Source organism: Apostichopus japonicus, chromosome 9 (genome assembly GCF_037975245.1).
Source record: "Apostichopus japonicus isolate 1M-3 chromosome 9, ASM3797524v1, whole genome shotgun sequence".
NCBI classification, from domain to species: Eukaryota; Metazoa; Echinodermata; class Holothuroidea; order Aspidochirotida; family Stichopodidae; genus Apostichopus; species Apostichopus japonicus.
Genome location: NC_092569.1, coordinates 13866290 through 13887362, shown reverse-complemented (window position 1 = coordinate 13887362; position 21073 = coordinate 13866290). Strand labels below are relative to the sequence as shown.

General features: G+C 35.0%; 2 protein-coding genes across 4 annotated transcripts; one reads left to right on the top strand and one right to left on the bottom strand.

The window, feature by feature from the left end:
- Positions 1–1751: 1751 nt before the first annotated feature.
- Positions 1752–8800, top strand: LOC139974469 (uncharacterized). Its single transcript, XM_071981644.1, has 7 exons — positions 1752–1869; positions 2685–2762; positions 3474–4253; positions 4732–4937; positions 5312–5602; positions 6157–6424; positions 7282–8800. The coding sequence occupies exons 1-7, from the start codon at positions 1785–1787 to the stop codon at positions 7524–7526; spliced, it is 1953 nt and encodes a 650-aa protein (XP_071837745.1). The 5' UTR covers positions 1752–1784; the 3' UTR covers positions 7527–8800.
- Positions 8801–8802: 2 nt separating this feature from the next.
- On the bottom strand, positions 8803–19242 carry LOC139974472 (uncharacterized). Of its 3 annotated transcripts, XM_071981650.1 has the most exons (13): positions 18998–19242; positions 18229–18297; positions 17547–17621; positions 17103–17159; positions 16511–16546; positions 16215–16271; positions 15770–15829; positions 14874–14933; positions 13966–14022; positions 12732–12946; positions 12043–12333; positions 11192–11459; positions 8803–10385 (listed from the first exon to the last, which is right to left on the bottom strand). In XM_071981650.1, the coding sequence occupies exons 1-13, from the start codon at positions 19065–19067 to the stop codon at positions 10138–10140; spliced, it is 1563 nt and encodes a 520-aa protein (XP_071837751.1). In that variant the 5' UTR covers positions 19068–19242; the 3' UTR covers positions 8803–10137. The 3 variants fall into 3 exon arrangements, with proteins under 3 accessions (XP_071837751.1, XP_071837752.1, XP_071837753.1); XM_071981651.1 differs by lacking the exon at positions 16511–16546 and having other exon boundaries at positions 17103–17171; XM_071981652.1 differs by lacking the exon at positions 16511–16546.
- Between the last annotated feature and the right edge of the window lie 1831 nt (positions 19243–21073).

Below are 21073 nucleotides of genomic sequence, written 5' to 3'. Positions count from 1 at the left end.
CCCCATAAAATATCATAAGCTGCATTTTAAGTGATGAACAAATTGTTCGTAATTTTAAAGTTGGAAAGAATAACAGATGGAGAAACAGCCGAAACATTTATTGTCGAAAGATAGCCTGCGAAGGTACCTTCGACGGTGAATGACAAGCGGCAGTTTGTCGGTATAACTGTCGCAATCATCGTCTCCGACTCGACGATTGACAGGGAGCAATCAGCTTTGTAGTAGAACATTTAGACGTATTTATCAGAAGGCCAATGCATGCTTCTGTATAGGTTTGGGGCAACAAAGGCGGTCGTTCTATATACATTAATTAAGAATAGTTGGCGAAGACAGAGTTAGTTAGTATTGAATTTGCAGTTGCCGGGCAACAACTAGTATATAGAAATGGCACTGGTAATGAAGAAAAACATACTGAAGAAGCTCTTGAATAAGATATTTGAGAAATATAGCCTGATTACAACAGTTGACATTGAAAACCCACTCAAATGGCTTTCTTACAATTCTCGCTTCAACAGTTTGATCTGACATTTCGATGAACGCCTATGAAACGTGTGGACCATTGTTTCCTTACTCCAAGATAACGCTTATGGAAACTAAGAATATGCATTCCTGTGTGGCTAAAGTTCATACTATTATATAAAATGTTGTCGTTATCCATGCAAGTAGCTATATTACAAGAAGAAGGAAGAACTAAATTGAAGCAGTCGTCTTTTCTGCACATTAAGTTACCAGGGACCAATCAAACCAAAACCTCATTGAAAAAATCTCACTGAGTAATTCATGACTCGTAATAATGCAACCTGTTTGACGAGAATGGACTCAAATTAAACTAAATTACTAAATATTAAACAAAAATATCAAAGAAATTTACATTGATATGTTGAAGTGTTTTATTTTGTGAGGGAGGCATTCAGTCGATGTTGATTCAGAAACATAGAATGACTAAACACTACGGATGCCCAGATGAAAAATTGGCAATTTTCTCTTTTTGTTCTTGAAATTTATACCTCTTTCTCGACTTTCAAGCAGTCTGTAAACGATGGGTTAATGTAGAACTAACAATTAATCAACAGATGCCGTGCAGTGCATCCTAAGTTAGAAAGGTGACAGGTGGGGCAGAAAACACGTTCTTGTCCCACTGCACCTGTTCCTACGCCTAGTAATAGCATTAATGATGATGTGTCAAAGCCAGAAGTTCATTTCATATCCTCATTGAGGTATACTTTCTAACTTATTCTTTGCAGGCCAATATCTGATAGTTACCCAGTCAGTCTCAATCATGGTCATTTAAACTATTGAAGTAAAAACAAGATCATATCACATTTAACTTGCAATAGTTTGTGATATGGATTCAACACCTCTGTGAACAATATAAGGTTCTTCTCGTAAGAGAAAATTGTCGATTTTCCACTGAGACTAAACAGAAAATACTTTGCTGTTCAGCTTAATAGGGGATCGGTTTCTGTTGTGATCCTACTGCTGCTGACTGAGTAACCATTTATGCTTTAACCTCCTTAAAAAAAATCTGGGGCTTTTAGTATATGCAAATCAGTAGCATGTTGTTATTAGGTCAAAACAACCATCACAAATAATTTATTATGAAATTGAACAAGGTTAATGAACGATATTGCTTCTGTTATGAAAGAGTAGCGGAAGGGCTTGAAATATTGATCAAAGCTTTGACCAAATTTATATATTTGGTCACAGATTTGACCAAATTTATTAAGCTCAATTGACTGACCGGAGTGAACATCTCCAATAAATTCGTAGCATATTATATAAGAATGATGGATACTGATATATGGTTCTATGTGATGTATTGCATTATTCTCAACTTTTTGATTCATTCATCGAGAGTAGAAGGTTTGGGTAAGTAAATATATCTGTGAGATATTTAAGGAGATATAAACCCTGGGGTTCTGTAATGACCTCATAGTAGATCAATTCTAATACAATATATTCTTAAACTCTCTGTGAATAACTAGTCAAAATTACCTTTCCCCGAATTTCCAGGAATTTCATGTTTAGCAAGCAATGTTTTCTAACCTCCAATGTGTATTCTGGCTTGTTCTGATAGCAGTCAAGTCCAAATATATCCATGTTCTTTTTTTCAAAACTTCCCGAGCTAGGAAAATGTTTCTGAAGAAAAATGTGACTAAGTATTGCCTTAGTAATCGTGAACTGCGCATTGGAAGTGTATGTGAGGAAATGCGGTAGACGTCACGAAACAAGCGTTTTCACGTTTTCAAGCATTGTTGTTGCTTCTGTCGAAAAGAGTGAACTGCAAAACTGTATTCTCCAAGCGTTCACATTTTCTTGTCCTGTTCTTTTTACAAGCAAAGTAACGCTTTTCTTCCTGCACAGAGTTCTCAAACTTTCCATTGAGGATTTTGAATGAAACGAAAACAAGATGTTCAATTTTTTTGTTTATTAATATTTAAAATGATGCTGGATTGATTGACGTCTGCGATGTCATTTCTACTTCTACTGAACCTGTGCATCAATACTTCGATAGTAAGAGTTTGGTAAAGTAAATAATCGACATATTGTATAAATGTTATTTAAGCTAAACATATAGCCTACAGAATTCTAAGGTTTATTAGTATTTATTTAGCAGTTCGAAATACAATATATAATACACAAGTATTAACATTACATAACAATGGACCATGTTTCGATTTCAGGTGTTTTTAAATGTACAAACCAAATACACTATGACAATGGCACGCCTTGTCCTGGTGTATGTGGCCAGCAAAATTTAGGTAAGTATATAATATGGAACGATTACCGTAGTGTCAATACTAATTTAACGTAGAAAATCAAATCAAAGCGACATTGTGGACTAGGGTATGCAAAGGGGAAAGCAAGGTATGATACATTGCATGTTGAAGTTAATTCAAATTCAAAACTGTATGTGAATGATTATGACCAATATCCGTACGTATCTTTCAACGGTAATGACGTTGATTGAATTATTGTATACGGTAATGTTGACTGAATATCTACTTTTTTCATATTTACCATAAAATTATAATACTCCTTCGCTCTTTGCCACTGGATCGTAAGCAAGACATTTTTGTTAACGTGCAGAAACATTTTAATATAATTGTGTTATGGAAACATGCAGTACAACTACTAATTTACTTCCAGGTTTATGCATGTGCTTGCATTGACATTACCTTTCTTTTCAACATGGGCATGATGCAATTCTGCAACAGTTTAAAATTGCTTTCGGTTAGAGTTCCGGACGTCATTTATGTTTTAACTTGCCAACTTACAGGTCAATTGTTTTTCAATTATTTAAGGTAATAAAAATAAATATACGCTCTTATATCAATTATTGATTTATAGAAACAGGCTGTAAGTTTTGTGGTTACCTTAAACGTGTATTCTTTCCCAAAGGAATACACATTATCGTAAGTAATTGCCAGAATAACCTGATATATATACTGGTCAAATAATTCTGTCTACAGATGAACCACAAAAGTTGAGCTCTGCATTAAGTGGACTGCCAACAACATGGACGACCTCAACCGATGATGTGCAATCAGTCTCGTCAGAATATCAAACAACGACTAACACTAAAAGTGAGCTACCATCAACACGAGTGACATCAGCTCAAGGGATGCGATCATTTCATGCAACAGATAAAACAACGTGGATGACTCCGGCACTATCATCAATGACTACAACTAGAAGAGACTTAGCATCAACGCGGATTTCATCATCTGATGATATGCGATCCTTTTCGTCTACATCATCATCATCATCATCATCATCATCATCATCATCATCATCATCATCATCATCATCATCATCATCATCACCACCACCACCACCCCCATCACCATCATCATCACCATCACTACCACCACCATCATCATCATCAGCATCATCATCACCACCACCACTACCATCATCATCAACATCACTACCACCACCACCACCATCATCATCACCACCACCACTATCATCATCATCAGCATCAGCATCATCATCACCACCACCACTACCACTACCATCATCATCGTCACCATCATCATCATCATCATCAATGACAGGGATGCGATCAGTTTCTGCTACAGATAAAACAACGTGGACGACTATTCCGACAACAACCACAACTACAATTAAAAGCGAGCTAACATCTGCAAGAATGCCGTCAACTGACGGAAATCGATCAGTTTCTGCAACAGATAAAACATCAGGAACCACAAGTGAGCTATTATCAACGTGGATGCCATCAACTAAAGGTAAGCTATCATTCCGTCTATAGCAACATGAGCCATTATCGTTATATGGTATTACCTTCATTACCGATGCCCTCAATGGGATGCATCTATTTCCGCCAACACATGAAACAACAGCAATAACTATAAGTGATTTATCGTCAATATAGATTCCTTTAACAGAAGGTGTGAGTAAGCGCTTAACTACAACAACTGCAAAGACAATAGCATCATCATCATTACTTTGAACTAAATATGGAATGCGAGAAACCCTAACTTTGGGTTGCATTGTTTACTGGTCAAATTAAGGGAGGAAAGTACACTGAATTGAATTTCACCTAATATAATCATGCAAACTAGAACTAGAACTGTTTATTAATGTGTTTGTCAACTTTACTTTCGATCATTCCTTATCGTAATGAAGAAATAATCGGTATTTAAATACAATGGCCTTTTTATCAATAATTTGGTAGCATTATTGATAATACCTTTATCATTTTAGAATCCTGTCCAGTCAACATGATTTGGATGAACTGCTCGTGTGAAAATTCGTGTAATGATCCCAATGGACTTAACGGATGTATTAGGAATTGTACGGATGATCCAGGATACACTTGTGTCTGTCCAGACGGATTTCTAATACGAGACGGAACATGCGTTCATTCGAATGAGTGTGGATGCTACCATCGAGATGTAGGAGTCATTCCGGTACCATCATTCAATTTAACGTCCATTAAATATTTTCATTTGAAAAGTGTTATAGTAGATGTGAAAATAAGTGTGCGAACAAAAACGATAAAACTAGCATTGAAGTATTCTATAACTTTGAGAGGAATCCAATTTGCACTTCTATCTTTGTTGCATCTGGTACTTATAATGCTACATTTCTCTAAGCATAGCAGAGGATGGTAAAATATAACGTCAACGTTGTTAAGTGTTAAATTAATTTAACTATTTTTAAGTAGAAAGTACGGACAGTGTATATACAGTATTTTATATCATATTGTATGGCTGTTATATATTTAAAGAAGATCTTTTATCAGCATAGAATTAAATTGTATTGTCACAACTTTCTTAAACAGAACGGATCATCGCATGTGAACATCAACTGCACGTTGTATTGTACATGTGAAAATGACGTACTCAGCTGTGAAGAATACTCCTGTAGTCAGAAGGCAACCTGTCAGAACCATGGTCAAAACTCATCTTGCAAGTGCAACGAAAACTATTGGGGAAATGGCACCACATGTCAGAACATCCTGGACTGTAGAGATATTTATAACAGCGGCTCAACCGATGAAGGCATTTATTCCATAAATCCTCCATTATGGCCACATGGACCTTTCTTTGTTTATTGCAAAGACGGTTGGATGGCAAGTATTGACACTCAACAAACTCCGTTCATATACTATTCATATGCATAACTATAAAGATAGCAACTTTCTATTTATTTGGTTATTATTGTTAGTTTTCATTTTCATCAAACGTCAGGATAGAGTTATGTTTGTTAAACTCGCAAATTACGCTCAACACTTTTAGCAGTGTACGACTGAGTAAATGTTTTTCACGTTTGTGTTTACTTAGAATCGCTTCCAAAATGTATCGGAAAGTTTTCAAATCGATACAAGCAACCCTTCACCCGCATATTTTTGGTTTTTGTTAATGGTCAAAACTTACTTTTAGTAATAACAGTAGACGGTTATAAGGCACTATGCATATGCTACCTGAGTTGACATAAAAGGTACTCAAATACGCCTGAGCTCAGAAGTCTCTAAGATATTGAAATTTACATAAACTAGTAAGAAATTGCGATTTCCTTACATAGTTTTCTTTATATTCTCTTTCATACCAACAATGTTACCCTATTACTTGCATGTACATGTAAAGAATATTCAAAATTATAATAGTCTCGCTTTTGGCTATTTAGCTGTTTCAGAAACGATTTAATGGTTCCGTGGCATTCTATGAGAATTGGAATAACTACAGAGATGGATTTGGGGATCTGAATTCTGAATTCTGGCTTGGAAATGAAAAGTTACACTTCATAACATCGCAGAAAGACTATCAACTCCAAATTGATCTTTGGTTTGAGAATGGCGGTAATGGTAGCGAATATCTTCATTACGACCTACTCCGCATTAGTTCAGAGGCAACCTTTTACCAGATAGAGCTTGGAAGCTTTTCGGGAAGTTATGGTATGTACTTATCCATTAAATGATGAGTAGTGAAAGTGAAAGTTATTAATTGAAATAAGTGAAGTGGCATACCGGTTTATCGGCACTAGCTTTTTAAATGTTGCATTACTGGTAAAATGTTAGGTCGGGTAGGTTTTTGTCAAATTGATATTCAGTGATATATTAAAATAAAGCAAGTTAATACTTTTCAACTATTTTTCTACTTAAGGTTTATGATTGCCTGTTTGGAATCCAAGTTTTCGTGGGGAAATTGGCTTCATATTGACATGTCGTTATGATAGAGATAAAGTCAAGTTTGTGTGAAACGATCGATAATAATCTGCAAATAGTAAGAAATCTATCCTCTTAGTCTTTACCTTTTGAAAATTTAAGTCTACAATATACAGATAAAACGACCTATCATATCCAGACACTCTCGTAATTCGACCAAAGAGGCTGTTAACAAACTACCTTTACTGCAAAAAGCCTGTTTAGGTAAACATATGAAAGTTACAGAGCATGACGTTTTGAGATGGGTGGGATATTATGCGCAGGTTGTTTATAAGCAATGTGTGCTAATAAATCCTTATTGATTTTTGTGTGAGGCAGACAGTGGGTGAAAGTGTTGGGTGGATCCGATCCCGCGGCACAGACAAATGACTTGGACATTAGAACAATGCAAATACTCAAAAATAAGCGAACCAAATGGTAGTTAGATGAACAGAACAGGAACCGAAATGGCAATAGGTTATGACAGGGCTGTAAGGGTTGAAGAATTGAGTATAAGTACTGGCCATTCATGTATAACCTACATCGGTATTTGCAGTAGATAAGTAGTTTGTTAGAGTCTTGTTGCCTTTTTTTTTAATATCTGACAGGTTATGACTACATGGATTATCACCGAGATATGAAATTTTCAACGTTCGATCAGGACAATGACCAAGGTGTCCAAAACTGTGCTGCTCATCATGTCGGTGGCTTTTGGTACACGGCTTGCTTTGCGGTCAACTTCAATGGAATCTACGGGGACCCTTGGCCAAATGGTATTTGTTTGTTTCAAAGGAATACATTAGCTAAGAACTGTAGCGTTGAGGCAATGGATATGAAAATTAAGCCGCTTTGATGAAATATATAAACAAAAAATATTGTCCATTTTCCAGAGTAATGTCTTTAGCCATCTCATAGATGTGCTTGTCACTATGGTCGCTTGTGGTACAAATTTTGGTCAATATCAATGTTGTCTACGGTAATGGTATTTGTTTGTTTCAAAGGAATGCATTGGACAAAGCTGTATTGTTACAGCAATGTCTATTAAAATGAAGCCGCTGACACAACCGCTTAATTTCCATAGGCATCTCGTTCATGAAACCATTGGATGAATGTACGTCCTCTACAACCACAGTGAGTTCCACAAGATTATTCGCCTACTATGTAAGGAGTGAAAGACTAGCTTTGTTGTATTTGAAGTAATTATACTCATCATCTTTTGTAATAATAATAATACCTCTAAAGTGTACTTCACTAACATTTATACTATTTAATGTTACCTTTTGTTCCTTGCAGCCAGTAGTAAATAATAAGAAAGACGTCTAGACATAAGATAACTCGTAGTTCAATCAAATGTTATGTAAGACTTTAATGACTGGAATATGTTGTTTTGCTATATCTATGCCTAATCCATTTCTACAAACGCTAGTTAATTAACTCAACTGTTCATATCCTCGGTTTTTCTGTTAAGCCCCATCAGTGCTCTTTTTTCCCCACATTCCCTGTTTGTGTTTATTAATACAAATGCTTCTTTGTTTAGATTGAAGTATTTATTATCAGGCCAGTTACGATTCAATGCCTGATTTAAGCTTAGTTTCATATCGAGCTACGTACCTGTTGCTCTATCTCTGTGATTATTGAGTGAGTTTCGATAGGTTGCAAACAGTGTTTATATTGCTTACAGTGTGGGTAGTGTTGGTGTATTTAATTGTTAGAATAATTACCCTGCATCGTCCTTAATATTTTCAGTATTTATTTCTTTTAATATTTGTAATTGAAAATATATTTCTACCTCTCTCTTGTATTGACATCGTTTTTAAATAATTACTCGGAACTACCTAGATGCATTTATTGAGATCACATATTGGCTCCATCAAACCTTGCTCCACATTAACAATCACCATTGTTGGTAAGCTGTGGATATTTATAACTATAGGTTATTTGTATTTGACTATTATAGGGAAAAATTCAATGCCGAATGCTCTTATTAACAAGATCAAGGTAAAGAGCCAAGTGTATTCTTAGGGATTAGAATATGCCCTATGTCGAGAATTGTGGAGGTAGTGTATGGGGCCAACCTCTAAAAATGCAAAATAAAGTTTCGGGGAAGAGAAGATGGAATCTTCTAGTATGAAAAGCTGACATCAATTCAAGCAGCCCTCCTTTCTGGAAAGTTATGTGTTTATGTGTCTAAATATAATGTTTCATGACGGGATTAAAACTTAATTATGATTGTGTTGCGCATTATTATTTGTTCGTTATCTTGGTACCTTGGTTGTCTGTCTATCCTGGACCAATTTCCGATGAAGTGCCTACGTAGGCAAACAACGTGGGAACGATAAGACGGGACCTACCGAGCAAAATATTAATTTGGCCTCTACTATTGTCGATCATTAAACACTTCCAGGTTACACGAGGTGAGGATGTGCCAACGCAGTATGATCAATCGTGTTACATCTAAATGAACATTGATAACACGAACGATATATTAATAGGGAGCATTATAGGATTACATATATGTTAACTCATCTTGCTGTAATTTAAATTTAAGTTCCAATTAGTGCATATGACTAGTATTATGAGTTTCATACCAATTATGTTAAAAGCTTCTATATAGTTTCACTGTTTCAGTTCCAGTGCATTTTTATTTTCTGTCTCAGTCTTTCAGTATGTCATATAGTGGTCTCTTTAGCGATTGTTTTATCATTCCATATTTAATTCATTCCAAATATTTTCAATATTTTTCGCAAAATATTTGTCAGCCTTTATTTTTTTTTATTCATTACAGCAAAATATGAAACTACAACTAGACGAACACTATAGACATTAGACAACACAGTGTATCAGTATTAAATTAAGCAATAGAATTCTTATGTTGGGCAAGTGCTCGTTCGGTAAATGAGCATGTCAACTGCCAAAACGTTTAATGTTGACGTATTACGCATATCACCCGATACTCATACCTAGTACAGTAACAACTGTTCATGTTCCACAACCGTAAATTAGTAACAACTGCGCTGTGCTCACAACACGGTAACAAGTGTTACAGTCGGCACAGTAGTTACTGCGAAGCTGTTACACGTTGACTATATATAATATACTATGGCATTTTTCTTCCAAATTTTTGCAAAATAGTTCGACATTAAGTCTTCGTCTATTGGTGTGCTTCAACTTAAACGAACCTGACTAACAAACCTTACAAAACGCTTTATTTAAACTAAACTTAAAGCTAAATAATTAATACTGTAAACAGATCGCATACAGAAACTCATCTCAATTTGTATTACATCACACCGTTGCGTTAAATTCCACATAGAATACTGATGTATTTTTATGCAGCATATCGCAACCGTTCACAAACCATGTCTATTTTCTTATTAAAAATACTCTAGTGAAATAATACAGAGCTACTCGCTTATGTAATGAAAATTGGCATGACGGTTCACGTCCGACGAGAAAGCGATGTCTTACACTGGTCGAATCTTCATTTCGACCGTTTTTATGTTGCAGTCGTGTATTCTTGTGTTTTTATTAACGATGCAAATACCAACGTCCCAGTCGTCTCCATACAAACCGTTAAAGTTGCTGCTGTAGCAGACTTTGTGCCACCATCCACCCGTGTGTTTCACCGCACAGTTAGAAGATGACGCATCGTTGTCCCTATCGTAGGTGGTAAAGCTTTGGTCACGATGATATTCCATAAAATTGAAAAAATCTACATAAGAAGGAGATAGTTTGTAGTAATATTCGAGGTTTTAGCAGTCAACGGTATCCACAACATATAAAAATGACTGGTATATACAAAGAAATGCCTTGAAATACGATGAATATTTGAAAGACAACACTAATGGTCTAAATTTGGTTTAGGTCATATAGGTTAATTTTCTTGTGGTTTGCACTAATTAGTCTACCGGACCATTATCACGTAATCATTTTACAAAAGCATTGCTTTGGATTGTGACGATATACAAAGCAAACAGCGCTTATGAAAGGTTCTTTCCAGTAGTTTTGACTTGATGAAATGGTACAAGAGTGGAAGAGATCACAGAAACTTTCCGCTCAGTTGAGGTTTTGATAACCTATGTTCACTCTCACTACAGTAGTTCAAATAACGGTCCACTATATGATTAAGTGAACGTGATAAACTAAATTCTTGTTGCGAACCATTTGAAGTAATCAAGTTTATTATCAAACTGAAGAAATAAACACCAAAACATTGCTTTTGCATTATGGTTTACATCAGAACATTGAATAAATGGTCAACGGTTGTTTTTTTCTTCAGCTAAAAAGTAAAGAAAACAGCTTTAAAATTGCGACCAGTGACCGTACGGGAAAATTAAAATTTGAGTATTAAGGTAAAACCACTTTCAAATATTGAGAAACTCAATACAATTGATTCATTTTATTTGGGCTAGACGGAGCTGGGTGGTGGGGGAGGGTAAAAAAACATCGTATTACTTAACGTAAAAATTTGCAATCGAGTTATTTATGTATTCTTCAAGGAGAATAAGCGGTACTTACCGAAGCTCCCAGTCTGGTCACCAAGGTCTATGAGTTTATAGTCGTCAGCCTCTGTGCTGATCCGAAATAAATCATACTGCAAAAATACTGCCGCATTCAAAACGGTAATTGTAAAATCTATTTTAATTTCGTAATTCTGTTGTGTCGTAATGGTGTGTATCTTTTCGTTTCCGAGCCAGAATTCTCCGTCCAAATTACCAAAACCGTTTTTGTAGCTATCCCAGTCACTATTGAAGTCAATGGAGCCGTCCATACGCTTTTGTATAAGCTTTAAAGTAAAAAATATGAAATTACATATATATATATATGTGTGTCATTCAACTGGTATGTGTTGGAAATTAAAACAGGTATGTGCTCAGAGTTCTATACGAAATCAACCTTATTGTTTTGAAATCCCTGGTATTCAAAATTGTTGGCTTTCACCTTGACGATCTTGACGACCCTCCGGAAATGGTCGTTGTTGAGGCCCAATGGTGAGGGGGACTCCACTCCCCCATACAAAACATGTTCTATGATTAACGGTACTTAGTTGCAAAATGTTTTATTTTACAACGTTTAAATATGTTTTAATGTAAAAGAATACACCCCACGAAATCATCTTTTTCTCTTCCAAATGTTAATGAGGCAATTATTGGTGTTCAGTAATATTTATTTAGCACACAAAGTGAGGAGAGCAACTGATTTATACATGATCAAACTTTTTCAATAATTGGGTCTGAGAGGTTTATATGGAATCCTGAATCATTGTTTTTGTATTAAAGAAAAATTGTGTGCTCAATATTGCAAGCTACCTTCCAGACAGCTTTTGGTTCACATATGTATATCATCGTTATATACACTACAAAACTTACCGTCCAGCCTTCTTTACAATATACTTCAAAAGAAGACAGCGGCCATGCAGAGGGATAGATATGGTGAAGGCCCTCGTCAGTTGAAACATTGTTGTAGACATCCCAACAATCCTTCACCCGCTCACACGTTGCACCATCTCCCATAAAGCCATCATTACACATACATTTGCTTCCATTGCCTTCAGTTCGACACGTTGCAGTAGCACTACAAGAGTAGCCGTTGCAACTTAACACGTTATCTTCACATGAACAAATATTCGAACATGTTGTGTCAAGGTACGACTCTCCATTCTATCAACAACCAAAAAGAAGATATAGTGTTAAAATAAGCCTGCTAGGAGTGTTAGCTCTGTGGTTAACCCCGGTGTCTTCCGATTAAAATTGCCTACTAATGTTATATATAAATCGATATGATATTTTTTTTCTGATCAGCATTGCCAATAATTGCATAATCAATCGCCTGCATGTACCTGCCTCGTGTGTGTGACAAAACGTTCTTGTATATGGATTTGGACAGCGTCATTCCTTCTAAAAAACAAAATACACTGTATTGTTTCATTTATTTTTTTAATTTCTCGTCTTCCGAATTACTTAATCACCCTTTCAATTAATAAATTTGTTTATTGTTGCAGAGCACCTAACAAATAAAATATCAAGTTTCATTGTCTAAATGAGCATGTAAGACTTACAGGAATCACTCCAGCTGTCGCATGATAACATCCACATTGGTTATCAGTTACACAGTCTTCCCCACTTAAAAAGAAACCATCTGGACAAAGACATGTCTCTCCAGAGCCACAGCTGTTAAAGCAACCGTATACTTCGGTAGGATCATCACAGGTTGTCTGGCAAGTGCAGTTTGACCATACAGTATTTAATGGACACGAAATTGGAGTTGTCGGAACTAGATAGTAACAAAATAAAAAGAGATCAAAAATAAAAGGAAGAAAAAAATATTTCTCATTCTGATTCTTCGGATCGACAGCGTGTAGGAATAATGTAACAGCGGTGAGTGGTACAGTATTAGTGTAGACATCGTCATCCGCAAGACTTTTTATGTGGGAAATTTTTTTCAGCTTTACCTCGGTTTTCATGAAACAACATATTTAAAGATACAATTGGCCTTTACTATAAACTAAAATGTGGTTGCTGTGGAGATTGTTTACCTAAGGGATAGGTGTTCAAATGGTAGGAGCGTCGCAAAGTAGGAGAAGAACCCCAAATGCTGTATGTTCCCTGGGCGCATGTCCAAAGCGTTTCATCTACATATACGCATCACGCAACATGTTCAATTATGCGCTGTTATGTCAATAATTCTTTTCTTTTAAGATTAGTTTGTAGTTGAGGTTTTCAGTGGTCCATACGCTCGGTTAATGTTTTTTGTTAGTTGCTCTCTTTTTTCTTTCCTTTTTCTGGAGATGGTGAGGGGATGGGGGGTGGGTATGAAAGTTAATTAGTTAATGCATCCTCATCAGCAAGTGACATAAAAGTCATGCCCTTGAGAGGTACACTGGTTCTATAGCAAACGCTTTTGAAAGTAAAGTCTAAACATTATACAAATGTAATTGTATGTCTGTCAAAAGAATAGTTGAATCGTTACAATAAACTGAGAGTTGTTTAGGTTTTCCGCATTTAATACCCAGTGAACGTTTCAAGTTATGACGATTGTCTATTGCCTAAAACAGCTGAACATATTGATTTACAGATAATAGAAGCCTAGATCAATTGACAGCTGAATCTTTCAAACTCATTGATGAAAGCTTTTACGAAAGCATCAGTATATTAGATGATAATAACTATGATGATAAAGACAGCAAATGGAAGGAAGGGGTGAGTAGGGTGGGGTGGGGTGGTATATATACATGATTTTCGATTTTGATATTGTATCGAATAGGGTAAGCTTATACAGTAAATAACCTTTACCTGTAGTCTGTTGAGTTGATCTATCAGTTTCTATAGTTGTTGGATTTGACGTTGAATCTGTTAGAGATGTTAACATAAACATAAAGTACGTAAGACGCCAGAATGGTGCAAAACCTACTGCTGTGAAAGTCTATGAACTGTGATAAATACTTGATATAAGTATAAAGAACACAAATAAAAGGTATTAAGAAAAAGCTGTTCATATGCGTTATTTTTTTCAAGTAATCAAGGCAAAATACATGTTTTGAAAGAAGCTGGTTGCAAAATATCAAATGGATACCTGATTGTTGCAATTTCTTACACAACGAACTCTCGACTGTTGTTACTATTAATTTAAACAAAACACCTTATCGTGTTGATATGATGCGTGGAGTTTCACTGTCACATGACACATCCGTATAACTCTTTTGTAGCAATCAAAATAATAGTTTTTTTTAGCATTTTTGCGGATTAGATGTTCTCAATAATTTCTCAATCTTATTATTATTTGATGGGAGTTTTCTCTATATTGCAAGATAAAGTATATGAAATAAAGGTGGTAAGTCCATTTCCCTATGATTGTCAACATGGAAAGAAAATCATCTATAGCAAAATAACTTGGCTTGTCTAACTTCCGTTATTTTGGATAATTTTAATGTCGTTAATCTTTTTATGAAACAATTTAGTTTGTACAATTACTACCGCTTGACGGTAAATATTCATCAATAATTCCATCAGTTGTTTTGAAAATTTCCGCAGTGATTTGACGTAATGTTGTTACTTTTATTTAAAAAGAAGAAAAATATTTACAATAGAATAAAAATAATGTCATAAAAAGAAGTGAAATGAAATGCAGACAATATTCTTATCACAACTAAAATTTAAACTAAAAATTCCGTTCGTTAGTAAAGATAGTCTTAATATTTTACCTGTTGAATGGTCGGTTGATTTGTAAGTAGTTTTTTCTGTGCTTGGATTGAACGCTACATCTGTAACAATATATAATGAAAGCATTACAAATCCATATATTTTTAATTTGTGATAGAAGAAGTAAACTCAGTCACTATTATGAAACTAATCTAAATATATAATATGTCTGCAAGCACATTTTGTTGGCACGAAATGATGTTTCTAAGTGTTTAATGTTTGCCGCAGTGCATAAAGTTTGATCATGGATTTGCCACAGTCTTTTTACGTTCGTTCTTATAACGTCACAAACCAACAACCAGACCGTGATTGCAACAGAAGTTACAATGCTATCCTCAGACTTACAGTTCTAACTCGTAAGTATTAACAGAGAACAACATTTTAAAATTCTTTGATTCCGCGTTAAGATATATTACAATGTTATTTTGGATCAGATTCATCTCTCTATCGCTTTATATTTGTATCTCATTTACATGATGTGTATTCTAGCAGATTTTCTAATAACTGTCATACATCTTTCTGCGGACGCAATACAGTGAAATATATTCAAAATGCTTACCAGAACTTATTTTTTAATCCCTGATTCATTTTGATTTTCATTTGTGATTCTCCTGTACATTGACTTAATTTAACTCGAGCTGAGCTTGTCATTCAATATGGTAATAAACCTATTTGGATTGTAAGAACTATGTTAGAAATGAAATAAAGGAATATTAGTTATTGTTCATTATTTGTATGAAGTGATATTCACCCATCACTTGCTTCCTTACACATATATTCGTCGAATTGAGTAATGTTCCTTATAAAAGTCACCTATCTTACATGTTAGTCGGATTGCGTGAACTTTGGTCAGAACTGAAAAGAGGAATGCAAGAAATAAATACTGGCATAGATTTACCTGTTGTATGATCACCTGTTTGGTAATTATCCTGTACTGTGGTTGGATTTGACGGTTTGTCTGGAAGGTGAAGAAAAATGCTTACAAATACATAAGACTTCCATATCAATCTCTTTGAATCGTATAAACTATGGTGCACCAGTCGTTTGACCTAAGAAACTCGCTTACACCCAGTCGAGTTGAGAAACTGAAAATGAAGGAATTTTAGTTATTGTTCTGATATTAACCAAAAGTATGATCACTTATTTCGTAACTGTTCACTGTGGTTGGATTTGACTTGTAATATGCAAAAGAAAATAATGAACCACATGATATTTGAATAGCTTGAAACTTTTGATGATTGGTATGGATGGATAATCACCATCATGTCTCCTACCAATTACAGCTGACGTTATGAATTATTGTCAAGAACAACGAATGCAAGTTACTTATCTATAACATTTACCAGTATTATGATCACTTGTTCCGTGGGTATCCAAAGTGGTTGGATTTGACGTCTGATCTTTTTAAAAGAAAAAAGCAATTAAAACTACATGAATTTTGAAGAATAAATCAACATTAAGAAAGAACAATTTCATTTATTTGTATAAAGTGATGTTTACCCGTCATGTGCTTCCTTATACGTCGAATTGAATAATGTTCCTTATAACAGTCACCTATCTAACATGTTAGTCGGAATGCATAAACTTTGGTCGAAACTGGAAAGAGGAATGCTAGTTATAAATAATGGCGTATATTTACCTTTTTTATGACCACATGTTTGGCAATTGTTCTGCACTGTGGTTGGATTTGACGATTTGTCCGACAGGTAAGGTAAACATACATGAATCTTAAATTTTAAAATAATATTAAGAATTATACATTCTCTTTGAATCGTATTAACGCATGTGCAACGGTCGTTTTGCCTAAGAATCTCACTTACGTCCAGTCAAGTTGAGAAAATGACATATTATATGTACGTATCAATTTTAGAAGATTTGCAAATAATTTGTGTGTGTTAATTTCAGTGATCAGTCTGTTGTCTTGTAATTGCCCAATGTGGTTAGGTTTTGCCTCTGATCTGTTAGAGAAATATTCAATTCATGAATTTAGAAGTATAAAAATGTTCAGTAAATAAACACATTTCGATCGTTCTTGAATGTTTTAGCACAGAATGGAGTTTGTGAAATGAGATACTAAATCTCATTATAATGGTATAACTTGTGTTTCGTTATGTTTTTAAAGTGCGATTCCACTCGTGTTTAATCATGCTCTGCAAATACCTATACACCTCCCGTTAATTTAGGTAACTTTACGTCAACATCGATTAGTAATATATCTGTACAATATTTACCTGTAATACGATCAGTTGTCTCATGAGTTTTAACAGTAGGTGGACTAGACGTTGCATCTGTTGAAGAAACTAAACAAAGACGTGTAGTATTATAACAGAGAATGATAGTAATTCCTAACCCTTAATGGTACTTTTTTTATTGATTCGCAGTTTGATGATCAAGACTAGAAAGCTCTTATAGCTAGATTCTTGTTTATGGATAGGTTAAACATGCACAGCGCTACCAATCAAATTGTTCTACATTAGCCTGCAATGATACAAAAAAGTCGGGGGAAAATACAGCATGATAATCGGCATGCAACACAATGTTCACAAATGAAAATATCATTATTAATGTTAGTACTAGTTCAAATACGTAATTCCTATGCACTGTTGTTACTGTAGTAAAAACTATGCAAAAAGTGGTCTTAACGAATCACAAATATTTAGAATTTCTTTCATTACCTGCATGTTGTAGTTCATCTCTTTGAAGATTATATATATGATAAGACTTCAGAGTTGCTGCTTTCGGACTTGACTCTGTTAAAGAAATTCCCAATGTGAGATAGGCATACATACATTTCTCAAATTGTCATAACAAGCATCTTTAAAACTTGGCGATTGGAATATTAGTTTAAAGCAAGTGATCGCGTTGCTCTCGCCTTGCAATAAAAGACTGCTACAACAGTGTGTGCGTAACAAGAATCAAAAAACGAAATGAAAAAAATGAAAAGCCTAAATTTTGAAAGATTTTAAAAGTGATATGTATGAAGTGTTCGTACAATTAGAAGCAACCAGTTGCATAAACTTGCTAGATAAGACATTTCAAAAAAGCAGCCTGCAGAAGATGAAATCAATCCCCTCAATCAAAACTGTCGTTTCGGACGTTTTTGTCGTTTTTGTTTTTAAAGATAAGCCAAATTACTTGTTTTTCTATTGAATTCTGTGTTGCATTTAAGGAAGTGACTTAATGGTTGGTATGTTACAGTAAAGTTTCTGATGACCATCCGCTGTTTAAAGGGTCATTTTTCCAAAGTAATAGATAGCTATGACAATACGAAATTTACTGATTGCAGTCTTTGGAATCGGGTTACAACATATGAAACTTAAATTTTAGAGTAAAGCCATTCACTTATAGGCCACTTACCAGTGTCCTCTTCAAAATATCCTCCTTGAAGGTGAACAGATTGTTTGTATAACTCAAATTGACAAACACCTGTGTTGAATATAAACGTTAATATAGTTGATCGTGTGGTTTAATGAATGTTTAGTACATGTTGACAAGCAGAAAATGGTAAAAAAAAACATTTATTTTGTTTGCCTAAGAACTCAGGAGTCATCAGTTACACAGGCCCAAGTTTACATTATCGGGCACCGACTTACCAAGTTTGAACTTGATCTGACTTGCGGTCTAGGAGTTCGCAACATACTCTTTCGCACAATTTAGACCAATTTGACCTTTGATATCAATCGTCCACACACACACACACTCACGCACCTATACATTACATTGTAGGGAGATGAGATAATAAAAAACAAAACGATAGCATGTATACCATGACAAGGATAACGAATGATTTAAACGTTTTCCCCACAGAAAATGAAGAATATACTTTCCCACAAAACATACTATCATTTCAAAGATTGCAGCAACCTGTTTTGATCTTCATTGAAGAGAGCACCACAATGTCGCAGAATGTATTTCTATAGTTCTTGCCAAGGTCAGTAGAGCCTCGACAGAAATAATAAAATTCCCGAAAACATTGATTAACAACATACGTAGCACATGAAGGCAAATAGATGTCTTGCAATAAACAAAACAATACCAGTAATTCATGCTAAGCGAGCGACAAAAACCAGCAATACGTATAACAGTAGTAACACTTATTACATACAGAGGATATAATCGTACATACCTGTGACATGTGTGGCCATGAAGTTGTCACACATCAATAAACAAGCGAAGGTTACAACAGTTAAACGCATTGTTTGTTTGGCTCTGTTCCTCTTTTCTTTTCTTTTTTCTCCAAAACTTAAAACTCTTCGTTAGCTATCCTTTTACGGTTGGTAAACTATAAATAATTTCCCACTCTGTACTTTATTATATCTGTGTATAAAGTAATCTTTGCTAATACTCCTGTTTCTTCGTTCAGGAATTTGCTCTCTTTGTTAACAATGTATCAGTTTTGTTTGCGTCAATATCTTGTTTCTCATTGACACTATTTTCTATTCCGATTTGCTTTAGAGTTCATCAGTTTTACAATCAATTATGAATAATCGACCTCAATTACTTACCGGAACACGACATATTGCTTTTGTTTCGTTACTTTCTGTTGTTTGGCTTATTTTTGCTATAGCATTTCGCACAAACAAAGTCATCAATACATCCATATCTTCCAAACCCACGTTGTGGGCAACAAATTGCTAACGATTTTATATGTGCATTTCAAGATAATCATTATCGCAAAATGGAGAAACTTTAAACAAAATAGTAAGAGATATGAATATCATCAGCAAATCAATATCATTCAGAAGACAAGAACAAACGGTTTCCAACGCTGAATTCATCACAGACAAACAGTTTTTCTTCTGAAGAACAAGAATAGGGATACTACGTCGTGTTGCAAGTGGTTAAATAATACAACTTCCGTGTTCTGTTGATATATTTACGTTTATTCCGTCTCTTGCATACCAAACAGAGGGAGATCGATCACTGAATCAAATGTATCATCAGTATAATGTATCATCAGTATAATGTATCATCAGTATAATGGCAACAGAAAGTATAAACTTTGTTTTGTTTTTCTTGTAGGGGAATCAACAATAGATGACGATACTTACTTTGCGTCGGTAATTTTTTAAATGTTGAAATAAAAATTATTGGTTTTTCTCAAACAGTGAGAGAATTTTCGCGTTCGTTGATCTATGGTGTTCTAAGCGAAACGAAAAGAGGCCAGGTCTTGTTTATTGTAACAAAGAAGTTATACAGAAGAGTATGTTGGCTGTTACAACGATTTATTGGCTTGTTTTGCTGCACTTCTTGGTAGCCATGGACCTTTCAACACATTTGCAACCGCAATGAGTAAGTATATATATAAATATCTATACACACTTGGTGCGTTTATTTCCATTGCATTTAACATAGTCTGTTCAAATTAGCTCTTTCGAGACCCAGCTTTAACAATGATTCCTGGGTTGGTTGGTAACATATTTGATCTCAATAGTAAGGCAACATTTTTTACGAAAACAGAACAATCATTGCTCGATATAGGTGACAAAACCCTACAATGGAATGACCACCTTACTGGTTTCAAACCTCTATACATACAAATCAGTTTTCAAGGCCTACTTGGTTTAGAGGATGACATGTTATAAGAAATTAACAACCATGTTTTCTAATTGATACTTAAGCGACTAGGAAGCGATTGTAGTTCAGACTGTAAGCTTATTATTTTTCAATCGATCTAAAGTAGCAATAATCTGACTAGATCGACAGAGGAATATTTCATATGCGAGTGGTGTCGGCTACGACATTTTACTCCTTTAGAGGTTTTATTCTATTTCCTATATGTAAATCAACTATAAGCCCTTCATTCCCATGTATTATTATAGGGTGTTCCGAAAGTTCGTTCCACCCTAGCGCCCTCCTTCCCTTCGGCATCTCAGCCATACTACAATAGCCCCTTCAATTTCAAACCATCTGTGATACTCGGTACGAATAGCCTACGGAACACACACTGTAACGAACTCAGTGAGTAATTAACTTTTCTTGTACGGACACACAACGCACACGTGGTGAATTGAATAGGTACACAAACCTCATTGCATACATCAATATGGCGCCTAAGGGAAACAACAGTGGCTTGGAAAAGAAGAGGGGACTTGCTAGGGAATGGCGGAAGACAGGGAAAACAAATAAAGAAATATAAAACAATAATAATTACCGTATGCATGGTGTTAGTGTAGCTTTAAAAATCTTTAAAAAAAAATTA

Coding starts and splice junctions, on each gene's coding strand:
- LOC139974469 (XM_071981644.1), top strand. CDS start 1,785: ATGATGGATACTGATATATGGTTCTATGTGATGTATTGCATTATTCTC. Junction 2,763..3,473: donor ATGTGGCCAGCAAAATTTAG/GTAAGTATATAA, acceptor TTCTGTCTACAG/ATGAACCACAAAAGTTGAGC. Junction 4,938..5,311: donor GAGATGTAGGAGTCATTCCG/GTACCATCATTC, acceptor TTTCTTAAACAG/AACGGATCATCGCATGTGAA.
- LOC139974472 (XM_071981650.1), bottom strand. CDS start 19,067: ATGCGTTTAACTGTTGTAACCTTCGCTTGTTTATTGATGTGTGACAAC. Junction 17,622..18,228: donor ATATTTTGAAGAGGACACTG/GTAAGTGGCCTA, acceptor TTTCTTTAACAG/AGTCAAGTCCGAAAGCAGCA. Junction 15,830..16,214: donor AACAAGTGATCATAATACTG/GTAAATGTTATA, acceptor TTCACCTTCCAG/ACAAACCGTCAAATCCAACC.